General features: G+C 40.0%; 1 protein-coding gene and 1 long non-coding RNA gene across 3 annotated transcripts; one reads left to right on the forward strand and one right to left on the reverse strand.

The window, feature by feature from the left end:
- Nucleotides 1–1,158: 1,158 nt before the first annotated feature.
- Nucleotides 1,159–6,105, reverse strand: C2H18orf21 (chromosome 2 C18orf21 homolog). Of its 2 annotated transcripts, none has more exons than XM_058833086.1 (5): nucleotides 5,942–6,105; nucleotides 5,835–5,857; nucleotides 4,879–5,078; nucleotides 1,753–1,961; nucleotides 1,159–1,373 (listed from the first exon to the last, which is right to left on the reverse strand). In XM_058833086.1, the coding sequence occupies exons 1-5, from the start codon at nucleotides 6,013–6,015 to the stop codon at nucleotides 1,220–1,222; spliced, it is 660 nt and encodes a 219-aa protein (XP_058689069.1). In that variant the 5' UTR covers nucleotides 6,016–6,105; the 3' UTR covers nucleotides 1,159–1,219. The 2 variants fall into 2 exon arrangements, with proteins under 2 accessions (XP_058689069.1, XP_058689070.1); XM_058833087.1 differs by having other exon boundaries at nucleotides 5,494–5,857; nucleotides 5,942–6,055.
- Nucleotides 6,106–8,646: 2,541 nt separating this feature from the next.
- LOC131575999 (uncharacterized) lies at nucleotides 8,647–23,161 on the forward strand. Its single transcript, XR_009276898.1, has 3 exons — nucleotides 8,647–8,980; nucleotides 15,346–15,475; nucleotides 22,902–23,161. It is a non-coding gene; the product is annotated as an uncharacterized LOC131575999 (long non-coding RNA).
- Nucleotides 23,162–24,409: the final 1,248 nt, after the last annotated feature.

Here is a 24,409-nt window from a genome sequence, read left to right on the forward strand (position 1 = left end):
GCTCTCTCCTGTGATGCTGTGGATAGATCGTCCGTTAGCTTTCTCTGCACACTGGTTGTGTTCTCCCCTTCATGTCTTTTATCCCCTGCTTGTAGTTTTATCCAAAAGGAATGCACTCCTGAGACCACAAGTTGTTGTGCAAGAAGCACTGTAAACAGGGACAATGGGGAAATGTGCTTTGATCTAACAAACACATTAATGTTGGCACCTTGAAACACAGCAGATGCCTGTGCTGGTTTCACACTTGCCTCACGGGAAGCACAGCAGGACCTAATGTGTTGACTTTTAATAAGAAAATTTATTGTGAAATTTGTATTTTCAAATACTTTTGTGCAATGCATGTTTTCCATCAACAAAACGAAGTATATTTCCAGAGACTGGCTTTTAAGTACAGCAACAGGTGAATTAATGCCAAGTTCTACACTGGAAAAGGCAACACTCCAAGGTTTGTATTTTGATTAAAGGATGGCAGTTCATTTTATCCTACATATACATAAAAGACAAAGAGCAGTGAACCCTTCAGTTATTGTGCAAGTGTACAGGAGATGTAAAAAGGTTACATGCCAATCTCTGAGACTCTTCAGTACAGTTTACAACAAACTATTCTCCCCTGGCCTGGACTGTTCCCAGCTCACAAAGTTATTTGCTGGTCCTATTTCTTAAGCAGTATTCACTGAGTCTGAAGGCACTTAAACTATTCATTTGACTAGCAAAAGAAAAATACAGACCTTTAAATCCAAGAAAATAAATGCTTTTAACTAATAGGTGCTATTTTTCAGGGGGGAAATGTGAAGCACCATGAGCAGGTCTATCACTGCAGACTCTGGGACCTCAGTCCTGAACAGTGACTATACTATCCTCTCTCAGCTCTGTGCCAAACATAAATTGAAAATCTTTAATCTTGACAATCAAATGGTCCTGGTGGGACCATCATCAGCTTCCCCAAAGGATAAATCCTGGCTTTTGATTCTTGGGGCATCAGAAACTGCAAAACATGTTTAAGATTCCCAAGCATATTAAACTGGCTATCTTCTCATCTCCCTCTGTAAGGGGACAATCACTACCCTTACAAAACAGATATTCCTTCTAAAATACATGGTCTGTGCTTCCACAATGTACAGGATGTCAGCTTGAGTTTTAAAGAAATCACTTTGGTGATTTACTAAAACTGGAGCAATGTTTATTGCTGTAATCTTTATTACTTTGAAATAATATATAACTAAAGTAAAGTCAAGAAGGTTTTGAAATCTGCCTTCTGGCTTTTCTCTTTTTCTTCTAGGTCAAGCATCCGTTTTAGCTTAGAAAAGTGAAATTTGGAGTTGCGGGGAGTCTTTGAAGCAGAGTTGGTTGCTGCCTGTCCAGATTCACGTGTCCTGAAAAACAAAAGATTCAAATGTCTTGAAAAGGGGAGAAATCAGAATTAACATAAAGTAACTGTGAAAGCACACATATATAATTTGAGTGAAAAATATCCAAGAGAAATAGTGTATTTTTACATGCAAGTGAGCAGTCAGAAGTGTTTGTCATGCAAATTTTAGGGCAGACATTTTGCATTAATGACACAAATGTAACTGGGCATTCTTTGCACACAGTGGCTTTTCATGAGAATCTTTGATTTTAAAGGTTGGAAAGTTAAAATTGATCTCCTCAACCATACCAGCTGAGAAATACAGTAAGTTACTGAAACTATTAAAATCAAACAAGATTTAATACATTCTATTTGGCAAAGAGCTGCTTTAAAGAAACACATACCTGGAAAGTGACGAGGGAGTGTTCCCTTTAGATCCCAACCTACTACAGCTTACAGGTGTCATTTTCTTTGCAGACTCAATTTTTGTATCTGGTGTCTTCAGGTTAGATTTGATACCTGGAGTGCCACAATTTTTTGTTTTGGTTGCCAGAAAATGCCTGCTTTTACCATAATGTCTTACTGTTTTGTTGCAAGATTTGCAAGTAACCAGCTATGGAGAGAAGAAAGGAAATATCAAGCTGCCTTTCAGTCTTTCCACCTTTATATTATAAAGCCATTAGAAGAATTACCCAAACACCATGACACAAATTGAGTATTTGCTTAAGTAAAACATGAGATACTGAAAAGTAACACATACTTTATAACTAGTATTTTAATGTGGGCTTATTAAGCCGAACACACCCTTTGGGTTTATCTAGAAATTATTCCAATTCCCTACAAACTAATTTCAGGAGACCCATACTGCTGAATGTAATATTGTACAGTGAAATACAGGGAACAACCCTGTCAAGACAGATGAAACAGCACCTGAACTTGGCAAATCATATTTTGAGTGTACAAGATACTTTTAAGTATACTAAAGTACTCCTATACATTAGGTATTTGGCTAAAGTCATTAAGACATTCTACCCCCAATGAAGTTATACTGCACACTTTTCAGAGATGGGATAAAATATTTAAACTACCAAACTCTCAAACCCAGTCATCCATTTTACTAAAAACAGAAAGTCTCAGTGAACAAAGAAAAGGCTTTGTATTAGGGCAAAAGTACTTACTATAATAAGGAGGATGTTCTAAACAAAGGGCACTTTATCTTCTCTCTGTGTACCTCTAGGCTGCAGGGAACTTGAGCAGCACACCAAGCTGAGAGGTGCATCAGAACCAATCATGTCACCCAGTCAGAGAAACTGTCATGCATTCCTGATATCCCTTACTGCCATGGCAACTACTCATACTAAAAGATATGAGAGTAACACAGCCAGACAACTTTCTGAGGCACCAATTAGACTGACAGAAAAACAGTTATGTGAGGCTTCTGGTTAAAAATAACATACTCAAAAAACTGTCACAGAAATGTCTAAGCAGTTTGGAAAACATCTACACCAAATCATTCTTCATTTCAAAGGGTGTAAATTTAAATTCAGATTGTTTAGTAAAAATTACATTTAAGGATACTGAAATGGAACATTTTTAGTTGTGTTTTGGCTTTCTCTAGACATTATATTTTGTCAGCCTAACAAACTATAACAAAACAAAAAAAACCCAGAAACAGCATTAACTATTTTAGTGCTCAGGTACTGATATATTTTTAGTTCTTCTAAATGAAATTCAGGTGGGAAACATTCATCATCTCATGGTGACTTAAAACTGTGTGGAATATAAACGGAGGTTGCCACTTTACCATGCAGGAATTACTGGATTAATCACAGCACTTCACAGCTAATTTGCATTCCCTGAAATCAGCAGTTAACTCCAAAATTTTTTTAAATCCCTGAAACAGTCCCTATGTTATATACCTTTTTATGGCACAAGAAATCTAAAATCAAATTCTGCTTGATACAAAAGTTCTCATTGGTTCAACCTGTCACATTGTCGCTTGCTTTAATTTCCAACCACACTGGAATTTTCATTTGCACAAGTCTCAGGTATTAGATTACAGGGATCAACATTGCTAATTTTGAAAGCTGCCAGTTGCTGACAGCATTTTGAAGACTTAAGAAACACTTAAATCATAATCCACAGGACAAATTCAAACTGAGTGGAACACAAATACAGCAAACTGCAATTACATACCAAGATCAAACCCAGACTTTAAACTGGACCTATTTAACTGAATTTTAAACTACTCATATAAATGCACAGTGTATCCCTACAAACACTCCCCAGCTACACAGTAAATCTAAGAGCCCATCATCATCTCATAGGACACTGCTCTGTTCACCAGTTGCTTAAAGAGACAGTTCTCTAATGTACCCTCAACATTTGTGATCCCAGAAAAATGAGGCAAAGATTTCAGCTTGCAGAATCACAGAACATCTTGAGTTGGAATGGACCCACAAGCATCATCAAATTCCAGCTCTTGGCCCAGTACAGGACATGCCAAGAATCACGCCATATGCCTGAGAGTGTTGTCCCAAGGCTTGTTGATCTCGTCAGCCTTGGTGCTCTGATCCCTTCCCTGGGGAGCCTGTTCCAGTGCCCAACCACCCTCTGGGGAAGAACCTTTTCAGATGTCCTTTCTGAAGCTCAACTGTGAGCTACAATTTGGGGAGAGCACCTTCATGAAGCATCATATTTTGCTCTGACAGCCAAGAACCTTGGTGATATTTTCAGAGTTTAATTTTTTTTTATTGACTCTTTAATAGTTTTTGGTTTCACAAAATTTACTCCTGAAACCACAAGACTCTCATCCAAGGAAATGCCAAGTGTGCCAGCAACTCCTGGACACAATAGGGTCCTGTCTCATTTATTCTAACAACCATTCACATAATCTGTTTTAAAAATGGTACATACCTTGGCAACACTAGACTAAATGTATACTACTATTCTTCCAATAGTTATTAAGTGTCACATTCCTGAGTACTTCAAGGAAAAATAGCTGAAGCCTCAAGAAAAACACCAACTTGTTGCAATTCCCCCTGTGGTTTAGTTTTGAAAGACTTCCTATAAACAGTAACATTCAGACAAATGTATAAAAATTCTATTAATACTGATAGTAATAATAATCTGATGCAGCCATGAGAGGCTAGTGAAATACATGAAGTAAAGCTTGTGTCAAAACATATTTGCGTATTTGCTCAGCAACTGATAAACAAAGGCAGTAAATGAGATGTTTGTGTAGTTTCTTTAACATGTGGGGTCACAAAGTTTTTTTTTGAGAGAAAAGCTTACTGGTCTTGTCGTTCATGTTCATGATCTATCTATTGTGGAAGGCAGATTTTAAAAATGTCATTTATGCATAGAAATTATTTCAAAAAGAAAGGAAGAGTCTTATGCTTGCAAAAAAGAAATGTGTGGGCTCCTCTTCTGAGAAAGGTTCTTGTATCTTCTCTTTTAGGCCACTGAAATAGGAACATGAAATTTAGGGAAATATCATGTACTTATCAGTTTCAAGTAAATATCCTTACCAGAATGCTTCTTGACTCCCTGTACTTTCTCAAAAGCTTTGTCTGATTCATGTTAAGCTTATGATTTTTTGCCTCTCGTTTTAGAACTTTCTGTATCTGTGGAGTCACTTTCATCTTTGGTTTGAGGCGCACCCGGTAGCTGTCAGGAATCAGGAACTGGAAGCAGTACGGACATATCCTTTCTAATCCACGTTCATTAGCTACAGATAAATAAAGGCAAAAGGATGAATAACTATGTTTTATAAGCAAACTTTAAAATGGCATGTTTCAATTTTAACATTACCTAAGTACATGTTTTTGTGTTTAAGATAGCACTAGAACACAAGAGGAAACTGAGCACCAGAATGTGCTCAGCTGGGCACAATTCAGACCAAGTTAATGCATCGCACAAGTTTAGACAATACGTAAGTGTAGATTTTCTTGGAAAAATGCGATTCCTTGCTAAAAACCTTTAGCAACGGAGGCTCACAATTCTGCAAAGAGCTCCATGTAAGCAAAATCTTCTATGAGATCAGGGACACCAAAGCCTTGTAAAGCTCTTTGCCCATTTTAAGTGAGAGAAGGCGACACGACCTCAGGCTAGAAAGAAGAAACGCTTTGAGATAAATTTCAGACCCAATAAGAGGCTCGCTCCTGGCATCTGCCTCATTAGCTCGTGCTGCCGGAGCCGGACTCGGGCGCCTCTCCCTAAGTCCCCGAGGGACACCTGGCCCTGCTTCCTGACGAGCTCGCCACTGCTGCCGGCAGCCCCGAAACACAGCCCTGCGGGGGCAGGGCAGGGGCACGGGGAAAACGGAGGGAGAGGGCGAGCCGCCTTTCATTCCCACGCTCCAGTCCTTCCGCAGCCTCCGCGGGCTGCTCTCCCACGGCAGGAGCCTCGGCTGGAGCACGCCGGGCTCCGGAGCCCCCTCCTCCGGCCCCGGCTCCACCGCCTGAGCCCGGGTCCCCTCACTCGCCTCGGGAGTTGCGGAGCATCCACCTGCGCAGGAGAGAGGGAAAGCGTCAGGGCGCGTCACCGCCGGGCTCTCCCACCGCCCGTCCCCTCCCCGCCGCGATTCCTTACAGCAGGAATCGCGCCTGGCCCGGGCAGGCCCCCGCCAGCCGCTCCGCCGCCGCCCGCAGCAGCCGCCGTCCCATGGCGACGGCCGCCCACCCCGCCGGAAACGAAAGGAAAGGAAGGGAAGGGAAGGGAAGGCGGGCGATGTGCAGCGCTTGGCCGGGCCCCGGCGGCACCACGGCCGCAGCACCAGGGTACCGGGCTGGGGCGGGCCCCGGGCGAGGGGCAGGGGCGGGGCTGGTGCTGGAGGACGGCGGGCCGTGCCTGCGGGCCCGGGGCTGCGAGCGAGGGCCGAGGGGCCGCGGGAGCCGAGGCCGCCCCGGGCCCGCTCGCAGCGCGACTGCCGCCTCGGGGAGCCGCTTCTGTCCCCGGCCCTGTGAAAAGTTTTCCCGTAGGAAAGGAAACTTCTGCCGTGGGGAAAAAGAAAACGTGAGGAAGAACTGTTTTCCCTAGAGGGCGGCAGAGCACTTAGGCTGGCCCAGAGAGGTCATGGAATCTCCACTGGAGATGTTCCAAACCCACCTGGATGCGTTCCTGTGTCACCTGCTCCACGGGACCCTGCTAGGGGGACTGGACTGGGTGATTTTCAGAGTTCCCTTTAATCACAGTTTTATGATTCTGTGGAAAAAAGAACAACTCCAACCCCCCCCGTTAGGGGTTGTCAGGTGAAAGATCTGCACCAGCAGCTCCAGAAATCTGCCTGATGCTCGGCAGTGCTGAACTTCATCTCTCACCCTCTCTATCTGAGGTGCCTTTTCCGTGGATTTTGGCGACTGCGGACTTCGCTTTATCACTCTGCAAATGTACTCCCATTAAAAAACAAAACCACCACCACCACCAAAACCCCAACCAAACAAAAAAAACCCCCAAACCCAAATAAAAAACCGCAACCAAACAAAACAAACAAAAAAACTAAATCCAGCAGCCCCCAGCCCCCCTAAAAGAGCCCCAAAACAAAACTCAGCATTTCAGCATTTGATGTGTATTTTATTAATTCCCTCGATCCTGTTCACTGGCTAGACGTTTTTATCCTTTGATATATTGGTAATGGTGTTCATTTAGGAGAGGTATTCAGCTGAGCAGACTTCGATATTCTATCAAGGAATTTGAATAAATATAATTATTTCTCTTTTTTTCTGACATGGAGTAGCCAAGGGCTTTAGAAATAGAAAAGCAAGGGGAAAAAGGAATTTCAAGGCTTCCTTTTAAGAGAGCTTTACTGCACAGTCAATAAATCTGGACTTGTTAATGAAATGATCATAATAGGTACAATTAGGGCCTCTGCTGACTCTATTTTTTAATGAAACTAATTTTTTCAATTAACCTTTCAATATTGCATTTTTGTTGCCATGTTGCTGACTTTCTTGAGCCTAACTTTTGAGTGAACTCCTACCTCTTCTGAGTTGAAGAGCAGGGATGTCACAATATCTATTCAAAACACAACCAGTGTTCTCAGTCAAAAGATTTTTTGGCAAATTAAATATTCCCATTTATTAATATTGGAGGGGGAAAATGAAAGTACTTTATGAACACAAGTAAGCAAAAATAATTCCAACACTTTTTTGAGGGATGGGTCTGTGTTTATAATTTTTTAAGCACGTTTGTTCCCTAGGGAAGTTGGTTGTGGAGGAAGAATGGTGAGGCAAGATAAAGCCACGTTTTTTCCCAGCTTCTGCCTAGATAAAGGGAAATGTGCTAGGGATTTCTTCTTTTGCCTGGAGCTGGGAGCTGACTCCTCCCTGTTCCTGGAGTGGTGCAGGTGGGCCAGAGCATCTGCACCAGCACTGTGGATTAAGTTTTTATTGTGAGAACAAGTGTCTGAGTGACCTGATTAACCATCATGTGCTATACTTATTAAGCAGTGACTAACACAATGCAAAGGATTCATTTATATTCCCCCCCTCCAACTTCACTCTTACACTCTTTATATCCCTGCCTGAAATGCTTATACACTTTTTTTTTTTTTTTTTAAAAACTTCTGCTCCTGAGACAACACTGGGCCATTCCCTTTTTTTATCTCAGTTTGCTGGATTCTCTTTGCATTATAGATCATCTTTGTCCAAGAAGCAGCGCAAACAGCCACTCCCGGTGCCATCCGCACACAGGGTGATGTGCCTCGTCCCGGGTCCTGTCACATGAGGCTTTCCCATGTTAGGTGTGCTGCTGAATGTGCTAAAGCCAAGAGACAAAGGGGAAATGGCCAAAATCCGTGGCCTCAAATTCATGGCTCTCTACCAGCCCCTTCTTGCAGAACTCCCATCAAAAGGCAGTATTCTGTGCAACCAGTGCTGGCAGGACAAACTCTTAAAATCAGACAGCTCTCAGATCCCCGAGGCAGTATTTGTGGCATCAGTGCGATGAATTCATCCGCATTTCAAGGCAGAACGCGTTCGTCTCTACTTTTTCCTGGCTTTTGTTCACCAAAAAAAATAAAAAAGCCCACGTTAGCAGAGCCATGTTACGAACTGCTTCCTGATTCTGTTGTGTAGCGTTTTGTAGCTACCACGGCTGGCCAATAGGCTGTAAATCTTGCCTGGTGTTTTGTAACAAAGGAAAAAATAGAATGATTTGTGTTGACTTTTGGTCATCGTGTATCATTATCGATCCGGGGGAGGGCGGCGAGAAGCGCGTACCGCGGATCTGTTGCTCGCCACTTCTCCGGGAAGGCGGCGTGAGCCAGCAGTCAGTAGAGGGCAATAGAGAAATACAGTTTGTGATGCCTAAAGGATTTGAAGCCCTGATTATGTGTTTACAGAAAAGAAAAAGAAGAAAAGAAGAGCCAGGAGGATAGGTTGTTCAGTTTACTACCGGAGACCTGACTGTGACAGACCACCAAGAAAACAAAATTTATAAAGAGAGTAAAGAAGACCTTCTGCAGCATCTGCAAGTCTCTCCTTTTTTCTTCAGAGTTACGTAGGATAACTTAGCCAGAACTTATTGATGTCTGCATGTTCAGTGGACTCGGGAATGACTGGGAGATGCGGAAACATACTCTTTGGAAGAAACAGAAGAGGAGGCATTTCAAAGATCCTGCAGGTGACAAAGGTGAGCAAACTCACAGCTTCTATTTCACGTGAGATAATAAATGTTCAGTCAGCTGTATAAAAGTCATGAACAAACTGAGTGATTGAAATTATATGAGAATTTTGCTTTTTCAGGCATGCTTCTGCAAGATTCATTTTCTCACAGGAAAAAAGAGGATAGTGTTGCTACAAGGATAAGCATTTCCAAGCATATATTATTTTGGAGACATGCTAAAACCAGTGACCTGTTTATGTGTCATATTTTGTATTAGAACTGTTTGAAACGTGCTCATCATTTTACAAGGTTTCTATGCTATAGCTCCTAGACTCTAGTTTACAGAGAAATATATAGCAAAGATGTGACTATTGTTCTTCCTTTTAGAGGGGATTTTTGCTCAGTTTTTAGACAAATGTGACTTGGAGGCTTGGAGAAATTTATTAAGAGATTTTTGGATGCATAGTGGGAATGCCCTCAGGTTTTTCAAAGGCTTTTTAATCAGAAAGATATTGAGAAGTGAAAACTAAGAATATAGTAATAACAAAAAGCGTTAAGCCATAGAAATCAAGGGGGTGGCAGAGGGCTGGGAAAGCCAAAAAAACCACAAGAGACTAAGTTAGAAAAAACATGTTAAACACTTTTCTATTGCCAAGATCTCAGCTGGTGTCACCATAACACTTGGAAAATATCCTCAGGATGCTGGGAACCATTAAAGCAGTACAGATTATCAGAGGATAAACTTCTACTTCAGCTGCCACCGCTACCAGAAGTGACCAATAAGAAATGTTTGGGAAATGAAAGATGAAGAATCAAAGCATTGACATTCTGGGGATATCACAGAGCAAATGCAAGGGTACCTAGAGGTCAGTCAGACAGTACCCATTTGAAACAAGGCAGGCTGATAAATAAAAGAAATAAATCATATTCTGAAACAAACCATCAGCTTTTAAAAGCTAATTAAAGGACAAGTTATCTAGTGTTCCTCCTGAGCCTGGATTTATTTTGTAAGTGATATGATAGGTTAGGCTATGACACAGTGATTTATCTATGCTTTGAGTGCCAAAACATATAAAAGATTAGTGTGGTTTTTTGTTAGTTTATATATTGTTTAGAACACAGCTTCCTTGCATTTTGTACCTGAGGGAGGTGAAAGATAACATATACAAAGCATGCCACTATTTCCCGTGGGTTGGCAACATCCATTTGATAGAGAATGGACCCAATGACTGTCAGAATCCACCTGATCTTGAAAACTTCAAGTGCCAGTTTCCAATTTTTTCTTCCTTTCATTATATTTCCAGTACTCTACGTCTTCTTGTATGCTTATAAATCCATTCTCTCAAAAGATAATAGAAATTAAAGATGATGTACTGAACAAAAACCTCAGAGAGAAATTTTCACACAGCTTAATAGTGCAAACTCTTCTTTAAAGTGGTCTCCGGTAGAAATTATTAACTCTGTATGTAAGATGTGAAGCTCTAAGGCAGTAAACATTCTCTTATAGCTGATACCTATTTTCAGTGAAATTATCAGGGTTGCTTTTTGGTGTTATGTCTCTACAAATGCAGTCAATGGGATTTTTGTAGTGGGGAGCCACACAGGTCAGCAGCTGGGGCTGAGTAATGGGAGCTACTGCTGCTTGAAGTCCAGGCCTTGCTTTGTCCCTATGTGACTTTGTGGTACATTAGGCTTGTTTATGGTCAGCTCATGAAGTGGCCAGCCTGGCCCTTTGCCCATGCCAAGGGCTGGGCTTTGAATGGCAGAGTGCAGATTGTGGAAGGAGGCCCTCCCTCCATGAAAGTTATGGGACTGGCCATCGCCAGGTTGCAGTGTCCTTCAGTACACAAACATACTGCTAGGCCAGTTCAACCCGTAAGTCCTACTCACCTTGAGGCATAATTCACTATTCCTTAATTTTCACTCACAGAGCAGTTGTCTAAAAATGTTGAAATCTCAAGCCAAATTTTCACTTGTGAAAAAGATGCTGCTAATTAATGTGTTAATTGTCATGTAAACCCCTTTGCTTAATGAGATGTGAAATAGCCCCTGCTGCTAGGAATATCAGTGTGCACAGGAGTTTGTCCCGGGCACTTAGGGTCATTTATTGCTGCAGCACAACCCAGAGCTGCTATTTCAGCCTCTTGCCAAAATAGAAACCTTTTACTTTCTGATGAGTCATCTGGGTTTCACTGAGATCTTGTAAGGTTCCCCCACCCTATTCTTCTTTTCTGTGGAGTCCAGGCCCTGCCCCAGAGACCTTGCTTTCCCAGGAAAAGATGGGGTGGAACCCTCTTCAGCAGCTGTCGGCTCCGTTCCTTAATTAGCTTGGAGCAGACTGCTAATGAATGATATGGACCGTTTTCCTTTTCACTGGAGCTGAACATGCAGCATTCCCAGCCTTTTCTGGCCAGCAGTGTGGCAGAGCAGAGCTGGCAACTGAGTCTGAGTTTGCCATACATTGTGCTAAATGTTACCTGCATCAAGGCAGAAAGGGAACTAGGTCAAACAAAGGTGGCAGCTTTGATCTATTTTGCCAGGTTGGTCATATTTACTTACAAACAACATAAAAGAACTATATGTTTCAAGAACATATTCCCTTGCATTAGTTTTACTTCTGGTGCAAAAGGGAATAGAGGAAGGCTTCATTTTTTTTCTTTCTTTTTGTTTTAAATTATTTCCTTTCCCTTTTAATTCGGAATTATCTGTTCTAAGGTGGCACTGGTTTGAGCATGAATGAGGCCAGACTAGATGACCTCTAGAGGTTTCCAACTTTACCCTGTAATTTTCAACAATCATGCTGTTATTTTAGATTCCTCCTGACTCCAAATTACCTGGGAGAGAAAAAAAACAAAAAACCCCACCACTATTTAAAGATAATTTTCTTTCCCCTTAAGTTATTATTTTAATTCATTTGAAAATGTACCAGGGAAAATAAAAGCCAGGTACTTCTAATAAATTACTCTGCTACGGAATAGTTCTTTGCAGTTGTTGGTTTCTGAGTTTTGTCACAAAATGCTTTAATTACCATGTACAGGCTGCTTTGCAGAATTGCTATCAGGCAGAAATGTAGTCAGCTGAGGGATAAACTGTCTGAGGGCTGTACTCCCTGCTGCAGTCGAAAAGTGGCTTTTCACACCTGTTTATAGTATCCTAAGTTGGTTTTGTGTTTGAGAAGCTGGTATCATTGCTGATTCTTCCAGTTCTATGCCTGGTGACTCAGATGGTAAGAAGGGGTGAAATATTTACTGCTAAAGTATGTGAAATAATATGAATTTGAAAAATCCATATTGCTTTCTCAGTAATCCATTTTAGCTAAATTCATTCAAAATTAAACTGTTTGCCAGCTGAGATTCTTAATTCATCACCCTGGCTGAAACCAAGATGTTCAAAGCCATTTATAACAGCTAAACAAACATGTCTTTCATTAGCTTCGATTATAATGCCGATGAAGTGCGCAGAGGATCTGAATCTTTAGCGATGACAGTGATGGATATAATTTAGACACAGGAGAGGTAACAGAATCAGGCCGATGCTTAATGTGAGCTTTAATCCAGAGTTTCACAGTCAAATATAGGTGGGTGGTGCAGTGCTTCGTATCTGCTTCAAAACTGCTGCCGCTGCTGCTGGGGCACAGTAGTAACGCAACATATTGTAACTGCACTAGGATGTGAGTGCTTGGGTTTTCATTGCTGGTAGTGGGGCCTTGTCCCCAAAGCCTACTCCTCTTTTAAAGGATAAACTGGATGTAACTACCTCCTAAGTGTGAAGTGGTTACAGTAAAAGGGAAAAACTCCATGTGACACCAATTTAATTAGAATGCAGCATCATTGCCTTGATTACTGATGGAAAACAGGAAACTTCTTCAGTGAGGGTTGCATTATAGCTGCACAATTCCCCAGTACTGAAAGGATTTAGCCTTTGTCAAGTTGGCCTGCATGCAAGGCCCTCAACTTTCCTGTGCCCCTCAGAGACTTTGACCAGAAAACAAAACAGCTAGGGATAGATAATTCATCAGATTTCTTTTTCTAAAATCCAGAGGCTTCTGCTTAAGGGTCCCAACCCAGAAAAGCTCACACTGGTTGTATGCACACATGTTAAACAAACATTGTGTTAATTTGTTGCTTATTTGCAGTGTGGAGAGGGGCTGATGCAATCTCTGATTTTTTTCAAGAAGGCACATAGCCATATGTTTTTATGTATTATTTTCATTCCTATTAAATAAAGCTAGTGGTGTTCAAGTATGGTCTGCATCAGTCCCTTGAAAGGTCATTTCCTTAGTGAGCAAAGACTTGTTTTTCTTCATCAGAACAGTAATTTTAAGGATTAGGTTGATAGCAGGGCAGACATAACTAAGTTTGTCAATTCATAATCAATTTATGGAAATGAAAATTTTTTTTTTTTTTCTTACTGTGTGCTTAAGCAATGTTTTCCTGATGAAAATATTTGTGTATTGTTTTTTTGGGTTTGTTGGTTGGGGTTTTTTTATCTCCTCCTTTCTCCTAAGCCAGTCTGAGATCTCTGTATCCCTTAGCACTGTTTGGAAAAAAGATCTGGTTATCCTGAGAGCAGGGAAGGTAGACAGTGGAAAGCCTGAAGGACTAGAAGTCTAGACAGAGATGCTGTGGCATCCATAAGGTCTGTGAAGAGCTTGTCACAGTACCTTTTGGCTCTCAGCTTCTGTTTCATTTGCTCCACTGGTTAATCATTGGCTTGAGTGCTCAGGTACCATGGTGATCGACATACTACCAGTGCCACAAACCCAGCATGATGCATATTCATTGAAACACTGTTTTTGAAAGAAAACCAAAAATAAATGCAACTTTTGAAAATCCTCAGCATAGTTAACATTGCCATGTATTTTCCTCTCTAACAATATAAATTAGCATGGTAGGATATAGGCTTCTGGCTCCCATTTTAGATTTTTCCTGCTGCTGTTGATATCCACAGCTTTCTCATTAAGTGGTTTTTAAGGCTTCAGACTTCTTCCATATGTTGAGTATAGCACATTTGTGCATTGGCCTTTCTGTGCAGCTATTGAGATGTTTGTTCCACTGTCATCAATATTAATATCAAGGAAAGGGCCTTGGAATAAGAGCCAAATGCATCCTTGGTCTGTTAAGCCCCAATAGTTTGCTAAGTGTGACCTTTGTGAAGCTACGGGTATAAAGTTCAACCTTGAAAATCTTGGCCAGCAACTAACTGCTGGAATGCCAATTGGCAAGCTCTTCTTCCTTCTCCAAATGCAGAGCCTTCTGCCTGAATAGCTCCAATGCAGCATCTCTACCGCAGTGTCACGTTTGGAGGTCTGATCCTCACACAGACCTCTTCTGCTGTTGTTAAGTTTTGTAACGCTGTGCTTTTTATATCTCTATTTGAATATGTAAGGTGGCCAACAATGGGAAGTCAGTACTGAGCAGTAGTTTCCCACTGAGGAAGTTACTGTGCTAGCATCTCTCCAAGATAACTGCAGGAAATATAGAAAAAAATCTTACCTCTTTATCATGAGTACCTTATGAGTTTGCTCCTGGTTTTGGTATCTTGAATTGCTTCACAACGCTGCTCCCTGAGCACCGGTGCCTGGAGCAGATTGATAGCATGCTGTCAGTCGATGAGCCCCCAGCACCTGGTGTGCCCACGAGGCAAATAAACCACAGAGGAGGGAATTAGATGGAGTTAGATGCAAGGTATGCATCCACTGGAGCTGGGTAATTTTTCCTCAAACTCTGCTGGTCATAAAAACTTGCTTTGACTTTCATTTCAGCCCTCAGAAAATGGAAAAGACATCCTTTTCCTCTTACATTCCCCTCACATGAAATAAAGATGCCCAATTTTTTTTCAGGCCCATCTTACCATCTGCTTTGACAGCAATGAGCTCACCAATTGGTGTGAGATAAATTCCATTAATATGTGGTAAAAGCAAGCAAAATACCTCAAAACTCAAAGAGCGATGCAGGGATGCTGTTTATGTCTCCCTAGCATGAGGTAGGAAGGGCCTGTGATGCACTGCTTTGCAGGAGCTGGTGACACTTAAAAGAAGTATGTAGACAAACAAACATACTGAATCCCCCATATTACTGATTTTTTTTGTTTTTGTTTAAGTATAATAAAGACACTAAATATGGCAATCATATTAATATTCCTGAGCCAAAGAGTGAGTGAGATTTATAGGACTTGTGGGTCAGGGCAGTGGTCTCCTCCCTAGCCTGCTTCCTGTGAGATCTGAGCTGTTGTTGTTGAAGGAGTGGTAGGAAAGAAGCCAGGACTTACCCTCTAAGGATTTAATTTGGAAGGCATTGTAGTTGGGATCTCCTCGTCTCTATCTATCCTTCTCCAGTATGGGACTTTCTAGCTTGGCTCTATCCAGTCCTTGAACTCACTATCATCCACAGGTCCTTGTAAAACATACAGGTACGGCTGCTCTGCTCTGGTTTTGCTGTAGAGGAAGAACAAACCTTGGGGAAAATGGAAAAGGAGCACTGCATGTTTCTACTGCCTCTCCTGACTCCAGGGCCAATGAAGGTAGGAGGTGCAAGGTGGAAGATGGGCCAGACTGCAGAGGGAAGTCACCAGACAGGATGTGGACTATTACTGTGGGATGTGGGTGTAGTACCTTAACAGTCCTGGTGCCCGTAGCACGATTGCAAAACTGGGCTGTGGCATCAGAGCAAGTTGTCCTGTAAAATGATTTTGTTACCATGATATTGCCAGTCTTACAGGCAACCCTTCCTGCCAAGCATTTCCTCCTTTTCATTGATTTGCAGGAAATTTTTGGTTACTTTTTTGGTTACTATGAATACTTTGGGTCTCTTTTCTTACTTTGGATTATTTTTTGGTGTTCCTCTGCATTAATGCTGAGGGGTATTCAGGGTGTTCACAGGTAGGGTTCAATTAATTCCCTTGTACTTCTTTTCCCAAGGTTGTACCATTTTTGAGAACCACCCTAGAATGCGTGCAAAATTGAGCGTGTTTAGAGGCATCTCTTGCCAACGAATCTGTGCACTTGGTTTTTTCCATGGACTGTAGTCTGGAATTTGGCAAGCCTTTGTAATCTTTCCTGGATGAGCAGTTCTGGATTATTCACCAATTTTTTTTTGGAGTTGGAGTGAAAATAAACATGAGCTTGGAATGCTGGGCACCAGCTCAAACCCAGACTTCCCCAGTGTGAGCCCAGAACGGAGAGATATAATTTGTCCCCTTTTGGATTATGATCCTGTATCAGAGTGACGTTTTGAGTCTGATTGGCATGAAGTGTGATACTCATGTAAGTATAAATACAACAGCTTGATGCTTGCAATGTATTTACAATCTCCTATTCATTCTTAACTTGTGGCATTTTCCTTTTTATCTACAGTGGGAGAAGCTGTGGGCTTTGCTGTTGGAATTGGGTTTGGTACCTTCTGATGGCAACAAAACCTGCAGATACAGAAACATGATAAATGCTGAGACATGAGGATCAGAAATTTGTCCATTTCTGAGCAACCTTAACATCTGCTGGAATGAGCAGAGACAGAGTTTATGTAGGTTGCACAATTGCAGCCACTAACTGTTCACTTTCATAAAAGCAGATCCATGATTTTTCTCAAACACTTTTCTCTCAAACACTTGATAGTTTTGGCTAAAAATAGTAGACCTGATGCCAAACGGTGTTCAGGTTTCCAAAGTGTCTAATTAACAACAGGGATTTGTTATGCCAGGGATGAAAAGTACGTAAGGCAAGGAAAGCAATCACTTAGTTTGGTGCTGAAAGGGTTAATGAGTAATTAAGGAGAAGGAAAAAATAAGGGCTTCTAGAGTTGTGTTTAATTTTTCAGTCTCTTTGCTGTCTGCCAGTCCTTTATGTGAATGCTAAAAATTTCATTAAAAAATTAAAAATGTATTTTAAAGGCCAATTTAAGAAACTGAACATGCAATTCTAACTTTGGAAAATTGCAGCTCTATGTTATGACAGAATCTTGCATTTGTGACTAAGGGAAAACTTGATTATTTCAGTGGATTACTGGAGAAGTAGATGTGAATCTCACTTTATCCATTCTCACCCTGACAGATTGACTTGGAAACCTTCAGTTTCAAAGAAGGTAAAGGTATCAGATGAGTTCATATGCAACAGATGGGTTTTCTGGAAAAAGCCTCAGATTTATAAACTTTCAAAAAAATTTTGCATGGCTCGCTGGGGAAGAAGTACCTTTGTTGTGAAGGTTTGCTGGCCCCGCCAAAGCTGATGCTACTTTGGGAGTTCACTTCAGCTGAGATTAGGACTTTGTTTATAGACTGTTGTGGGCCTTGAAGATGAAGACATCAATCGTTAAAGCTGTGTCAGTGTCTCAGCAATGAATTGATGTTCTTTTTGGCTAAAGTTCAATATTCTTGAAATGAAAATCCTTGATTTACCTTTCTCAACTATTCTTGTGGGGGTATTAAGCGGATGTCTTGCTACTGTTTGTGGAACCACCAAAGAAACAAGCAAAAAGGAAAAAAAATGCCATCCAAGGAACAACCCACGAAAAATATTGATTTAAGTTTGGTGGCTGCTGTTGACTGTGCTTGTCCTTCCCTCATGCAGCCACAGAACATATTGGCATTGCAGGAAGGCTGTCTGACAGCTTCCTTTCAAAGCATTGCCAAACCTGCTTCGTGGATTAGTCAACAACTGCTTCCTGAACTGTGCTTGCACCTGTTTCCTCTTCTTCTGGAATGAACAGTTTTGTCTGAAAAAAAGCATTGACAAAGGCCAAAGTTGCACCCCCAGCCTGGCCCACTGATATAAAGGAAATCACATTTTCTTGGTGTTTGTAGAATGAAAGTAGCAGCTGTTACCATGGGAATAGTCAATTTATGAAAGACGTTTTGAGGAGGCTGAACATTACCATTAATCGAAGTGATTGCAGTCAAGACAAAAGGTTAATGTTCAAGTTCTGCTAATTAGGAGAGAGCTACTTTTCTGGTAATGTGAGGATGGATACAAATGAATTCTGTTTGATAAAAAATGCTGTTGTCCTGGCTAATCCCTTGAATTTATTATTTTGGATACAAGGATTAGAGTCATCCCTAGTATAGTATCCACTGATTTGTTTTCAAGCAAATGTAAACTTAATGGATATAAGTAGACACTATTTCTTGGAAAGGTTCTTTCAAATATGTTCTTACAATGTATTTTAAGGATTATTATTTCACATTCCCTTTTTGGAGACATTTTTCTGTGTTTTGTTTTGTATTTTGCAACTCCTGATGTCCTCTCTGTCCTTTTCTCTCTGCTTAACACATTTTCTAGGGTGTAGAAATTACTATGATTCTTCAGATTTCTCCCTAAATGTGCTAAAAATGTTATCAGCAAATAGAGAAAAGGCTTTTTTATTCTGCTGCACTCCCTCTATTGACTGACTGTGCCAAGACAGAGTGAATAATATAGTAGTCATCATCTGCAAACAAGAATGTTTGGGCCAGATCATCTCTGCTCATATGAAGTGCCAAATCTTAACTCTCTTCAGGAGAAATGTGTCTCTCCACAAGTTCTAAAAATACAGTTTCTGTTATATTTCTCTTTAAAGCACCCATCTGACAAACTTCTTCTAAGCAGCTAATAATTTAAGCACAATTCTGCAGTTTTCCCTGAATTATTTTATAAAATAATTATTAATTATTTCACAAAATGCTTAATTGTTATTAATGTTATATTTGTGTGAGCCCTAGCTGTTCAAATCATCTTAGGCTCTACATTCTTCTATTTATTTTCACTTTCAAGTAGCCTGCATTATTGCAAAAGCCTTTATCTGTGTAATTAGTTTTACATGGATTTTGTAATGAAAAGTGCACGTGAAAAAATGGAATGGTGTGTTGGATATGTCCCCCAAAATGAAAACAGTAACATCAAAGCAGTAATAATATGAGTATCACACTAATTATGGAAGAGCTAATGGACAGTTTGTGACCAGTGGGTCCAGGCAGTTGTAGAGGGTGTTATAGCGTATGATACTTGCAGCTGTGTATCACCCTACAAGGCTGGAATTTTGACCCCACTCTTCTATCTGGAAGACTATTTGAGAAAGTCAAGGACTTATAGCTGCTTCCCTTCTGTACAGCCTAGATGAGTGTGTGGCATGTACACTGCCTTCCCTCGCCATGCTGTTGCTGCTCCTTGAATTAGATAAACTACTTCTACCTTGAGGCTTCTTCCTCAAAGCATTTCTAGGCAGCAGTTATATGCTTAGTTAGCTCTTCTCTTGCTGTGCTAAACAACTCAACTCTATTAGTGTCTTTGGATGGGAAATGTCCTTGTCTCCCAGGTTCTACTGGAAATCCCCATTCTCATGTGCTACAGCTTTTTTCACCATGTCACCTGTTTAGTCACTCTCTCATCGACAACTATAGTCCTCATTTGTCATTACTGGGTCATCTCCCAGATGACGTTTTCATTTTCTTCCCCAGGCCTTGTTGCTTACCCCATTTCTTTGACTCACATCTCCAAGCCGCTCCATTTGTACAGTTTCACTACTCTACTGACTTTGGAGTGTGCAGGTACTCTTCTACCTTGGTCACAGTGATCAAGAGCTATGGAAGGACAGCAGTAGCCCCAGAATGAATCCTGAAGACCCACTGCTAATCTTAATCAATTCAATACATCTCAATGGCACTTACTTGCTATTACTTCTCCTTTAGCTGTTTTTTAACTATGCAAAAAGTCTTAGTCCTTAGATTTGTTAATAGCATATAGCACGATGTCAAATGCATTGCTGAAGTCCTGAAAGATGAGCTCTATTACACTTCATTTGTTCACAAAATCTTTTACCTCATCTAAGAAAACTATATGGATGATTTGTATGGTATCTTCTTGTTAAACTGCTGTTGCACTTTATCCCATTTTTCATTTACCTCTGTGTCTTCATATATTGTCTCTTTCAAAATGTATTTTAAAGCCTTTCATAATAATGAGGTCCAATGAAATAGCTTGTAATTTCCCAACTGCCATCTCCTCTTACTTTTCTTCACAGTTTTTTTTTTTTTTTTTTGTAAGTAAGGAAACCATATCTACTATTTTTGAGCTTCACTCCCAACTAGATGGTGCTATTGAAAATATTCATCTCTGGACCATCATTACATGTGAAAGAAATTTTTAAAAGTGTGAGATGCTGATTAATCAGACTTCAAGCATTTAACTTTTTGAATTGAGTTTTTTGCTAGCTGTGGTAGTTTATATTTGCATATCCATATTCTTGTTATTCATCCTATCTTTGTAAATTTAACCTAAAAATTTCTGATTGAAATTTTCCAATTTCAACTAAAATACTTAGTTGAGGCCTTCCTTGTGTTGTCTTTAGTCTTTTTTCTGTACTTCCTCCACAGTGGTGTAGCATTTTTCCTTGTGGGTTTTTTTGTTTGGTTTTCTTTTTTTTCTGTTTATACTATGAAAGAGCCTTTTACTATGTGCTTTCAAATTCTTTGCAGGACAGAAGTCTGTTAAATTCATGGGAGTTCAAACTTTATCTTTGTAATTCCTGATTTATGCTTCCAGCTTGTGGACAGTACTTCTGGCATTGTGTAAACTCTGCTTATTTCCATACCTCCATTTTACAAGGTCCTGCTTAGTCTCTGGCTGCAGCTTTGTAAAAGCTACTTGTTCAATTTACTGTCCCTTTTCTGTACTACAGAATAGGCATAACTCCAGAGAGTTTAAATGCCATTTCTATTGTCATTTTACAATGCTTTACTGTGTTAGTGCAATTCTTAAGTTCCCATGCCTACCTTTCTTCTCTCTTATATGAATAATCCTACTCATGTCAGAATCTAAGATATGAAGATTATTTGTGAGAGAAAAGGGTTGCAGATTAGGGTCTACATTCCTTGAAGTACTTTCACCAGGTACAGCATTTTTTCACAGTGGTGCTTCTTTAGCTGTGCTGTAAAAGCTGTTTAAGAGATACACATACAGTGTCAAAAGAAATGCAAAATGTTTTGGAAGATGAAACTGCTTGGAAACTGAAGAATGCAGGGATTTGTTCAGGCGCCCAGTATTTCTCTAATAGCCTTTTTGCCAACCGACTTGTGTTTTATTTCTGTATTTTAAGTATTATTAGATTTTCTTTTGGCACGCTGGTGATTTGCAAATGTACAAGTACTGTTCTGAGTGCTTGGGAAAATGGTCTTTCACAGAACTAAATTGTTGCATGGAAAAATATCCTTGGTACTCATTACTTGGATTTTTGTTAGGTCTCAAGATGTGTCATGGCTGTGTTGCTCTAACAGTAAAAAGCATATTTAGCATCTGACTGTGCCCCAAAGAGCTTGCAACTGAAATATGTAAAATACATTCAGCGCCAAAGGAAGCAAACATAATTTTCATGGTTACTGTGAAAGGTGGGAAAGAAGCCAGTGTCACTCATCTGGGTCACAACCAGTAGCTGCACCTAATCCCCTTGATTTCTCAATCTCTCAGCTGCAGGAAGGTTTTTTCCTATTTTTTATCCACTACAGTTTTTAGTAGGAGTAGGAAATTTCAGTAGGATCCTGGGTATGAAAGAAGAAAAAATTTCATTTTTCTTCCTTTAATAATCTGTCACCATATGCAATGCAATTGATAAAAGGAGAAAGTGTGATGTGTTCTCTTCTGCAGCCATTGCATTTTATAGCCAATCCAGTGGGATTATGTATTAGCCATTAATCTCTTACAGGGAGGAGGCAGTGGATGGGTCAAAACCCAATTTGTCTGTTAATTTTCAAATATTGAGCAAAAGAGATGAACAGACGGACCAAAGAAGTAGATGACAATGCAGAAATTTTTTTTATATTTTAAAAGCTTTCTTTTGAATTGAGTCTATTCATAAGTGATATGACACACAGTTCTGAGAAGATATCAGAAAGTCTCAGTAGATTTAGATTTTCAGATTAGCTAGTGAGCTGCACAAATGTGACCTGAATTATGGCTCTCCTGTGGTTTCTACTTATAAATCCTTTTTCCACTACAAATAAATTATGAAATATGTTTAAAATAACAAGTTAATGAAAAAAAGAATATTTTGTTTCTAATGGACACAACTACTTTGAATAGTGTAACTTTTTACTGTGAGAATTAAAAAAATCTTCTTCAAATCTCTTTCAAGGACAACTACATGCATTTACTTCAGCAGCATCAGTGAATCTAAGTCTGGCCGATAAAAGTCAGCTGGAATGTCACTTCTGTGTGTCAGAAAGATAGGCAGAGGTTAGTGAGGAATCCGTATGTGATTCAGTACTTACCTGCTATGTCATCTTCACATCAGAGCAGGATCCTGGGTCATAGTAAAGAAACGGAAGCAGAATTCTGTTTTGAAGTGTGTCATTTCATGTATGTACAGAGCTATTACTTCTCTCTCAGGCAGTGAAATGTACTCTATTTAGAAAGAAATAGTTCTTAGTGTAACTGTAATTATGAAGAAATTCCTTACTGTCAGGGTGGTGAGACACTGGAACAGGTTGTGCAGGGAAGTACAAAGCTGGCAGTGTTCAAGGCCTGCAGCGGCCTTCCCTAGTGAAATGTGAGCCTGTCCAGGGCAGGTGGGGTTGGGACTACATGATCTTTAAGATCCCTCCTAACACAAACCATTCTATGATTCATTCTATGATTCTATGATTAACGAATAAAAGAACAACAGATCTCATAGAAGTCTTTACGTGCGTAATGTTATATTAAGAAATTTCAAGGAAAATCTGATCAAGGTGGTACTCAGACTATGAATAGAACTACAGGTACCAGCACAGTGTTGCAAAGAGTCCTATAAGAAGTTCTCCCCTGGCACCAGTGTTGCAGTTACTCACTCAACAAATCAGTAATTCATTTCAATAGCAAGAGAAAAATCCAAATAATTTTATCACCAATAACATTTTTCCCTCAGTTTCTTTTCTAAAACAATCAACACAAATTTTTGTTCTCTTATTCTGATTGTTTTGATTTGTTTTTTGTTTGTTTTTTTTTCAGGGAAGAAGGAATCATTCAAACAATTAGGAACTTTTCAATCAAGAATGTAAAGATAATAGGTTAAATAGGGATGATAAATCATGGTAAGGGAAATCTGCTGCTTCCCATATCTGTGCTTGTTTTCTGGGCAAGATTTTCAGAAAACAGGATCTTAGCCTAAGGATTTGTAGTCCTGCATGAACTTCTCAGGAAAACAATTCTGCTGCATCAAGAACAATCCATTTGTTACCAGGCTGTAAAATGATGGGTATTGTTTTAAAATCCAGAGACGCAAAAATAACTTTAATTTTTGAATATGTAAAATATACAGATCACTAGTTGAAAAAAAAAATACCATTTCTTTCAATGCTTATCTGTTAAAAATAAAGCATATTTTTGACTTGGGCTTATAAGTCTATGTTGATTTTTCCTAGCTCTTGAGCAAGAGCTGCAATACAAATAAAATGGCATAGCTATTTACCCAGCAGTCGTCCAGACAAACTGACCTGATTAAGGTGAAAATTTTTCATTGCAGCAGTTTTCTATGAGTATGTTAGGGAATTTGTAGTGAAAGGGCATGTTTTTTTGCAGGCTTATTTTAATACCCCCCCCCCCCCTCCCCAGACACCAAATAGTCAACTTAAAAATTTATACATTCTTTAATTTAAATAAGGCTCCATAATGCCTTCTGAGTATTACAGTTTAGATGCTCCAGTTCTACTTAGGGGCCTGTTTTCCTTTTTGGACCTAGTGTTCCCTGACATGCCACTATCTCTGCTTTATGGCTGTGGACATAGCCTATTCTGTGATGAATTGAGGGAAATATAGTCTAGTAATGTAGCTACACAAGGGAATGAGAATATGAGTCACTCAAACTTTAATATCTGTGAGTGCCAAAGCTTGTATTTAAATCTCCCCTGGAAAATTTAATTCTTTTCTGCAAGAGGAAAAAAACTTGCAAATATTTTTAATTACCTCTAGACACCTGGTTTTTATTTACTGTTGAATACGTAAGGGTGACTTCCATAAAATTATTACACAGGGTATGAGTTTAGAATTTTGGCTGTGCAGAAACCTAATATTGTGAGTGAAAGGCTCAGTCTGAATTTCTGTACAAATGATTTTATCTGACAGGTGGAAGAGAAGGGTGATTTTGAGTCAGGAGCATGTTGGGCTATTGGTATTCTTCAGCCATACTCTATTTGTGCAGAGAACTTTTTGTTGATGTGTCTATTAATCCTTTCTCTCAGTTCGTAGCATTTGAGACAGAAAGCATTTTTTCACACAGTGTTGTGCATGTGGCATGGCCCACACAACTGAAATTCATCTGTGAACTACAGTGTCAGCTTGACATCAATTACTGTCTGTGGCTCCAGGATAGGTATCTTTAAGCATTGAGCAGCCCGGAGAAGTTGTATTTCAAAGCCTTGAAACCTGGTCTAAAGCTGCTGGTCTGAAAGCTCTCATCCAATTTGGATGGAATTTTCTCAGCTTGGATTGCTTAATCAATGCTCTGTTTTCACTTCATT

The sequence above is a fragment of the Poecile atricapillus genome, chromosome 2 (genome assembly GCF_030490865.1).
Source record: "Poecile atricapillus isolate bPoeAtr1 chromosome 2, bPoeAtr1.hap1, whole genome shotgun sequence".
Lineage (NCBI taxonomy): Eukaryota > Metazoa > Chordata > Aves > Passeriformes > Paridae > Poecile > Poecile atricapillus.

Coding starts and splice junctions, on each gene's coding strand:
- C2H18orf21 (XM_058833086.1), bottom strand. CDS start 6,015: ATGGGACGGCGGCTGCTGCGGGCGGCGGCGGAGCGGCTGGCGGGGGCC. Junction 5,079..5,834: donor GATGCTCCGCAACTCCCGAG/GCGAGTGAGGGG, acceptor ATTTATCTGTAG/CTAATGAACGTGGATTAGAA. Junction 1,962..4,878: donor GGGAGTCAAGAAGCATTCTG/GTAAGGATATTT, acceptor TTCTCTCCATAG/CTGGTTACTTGCAAATCTTG.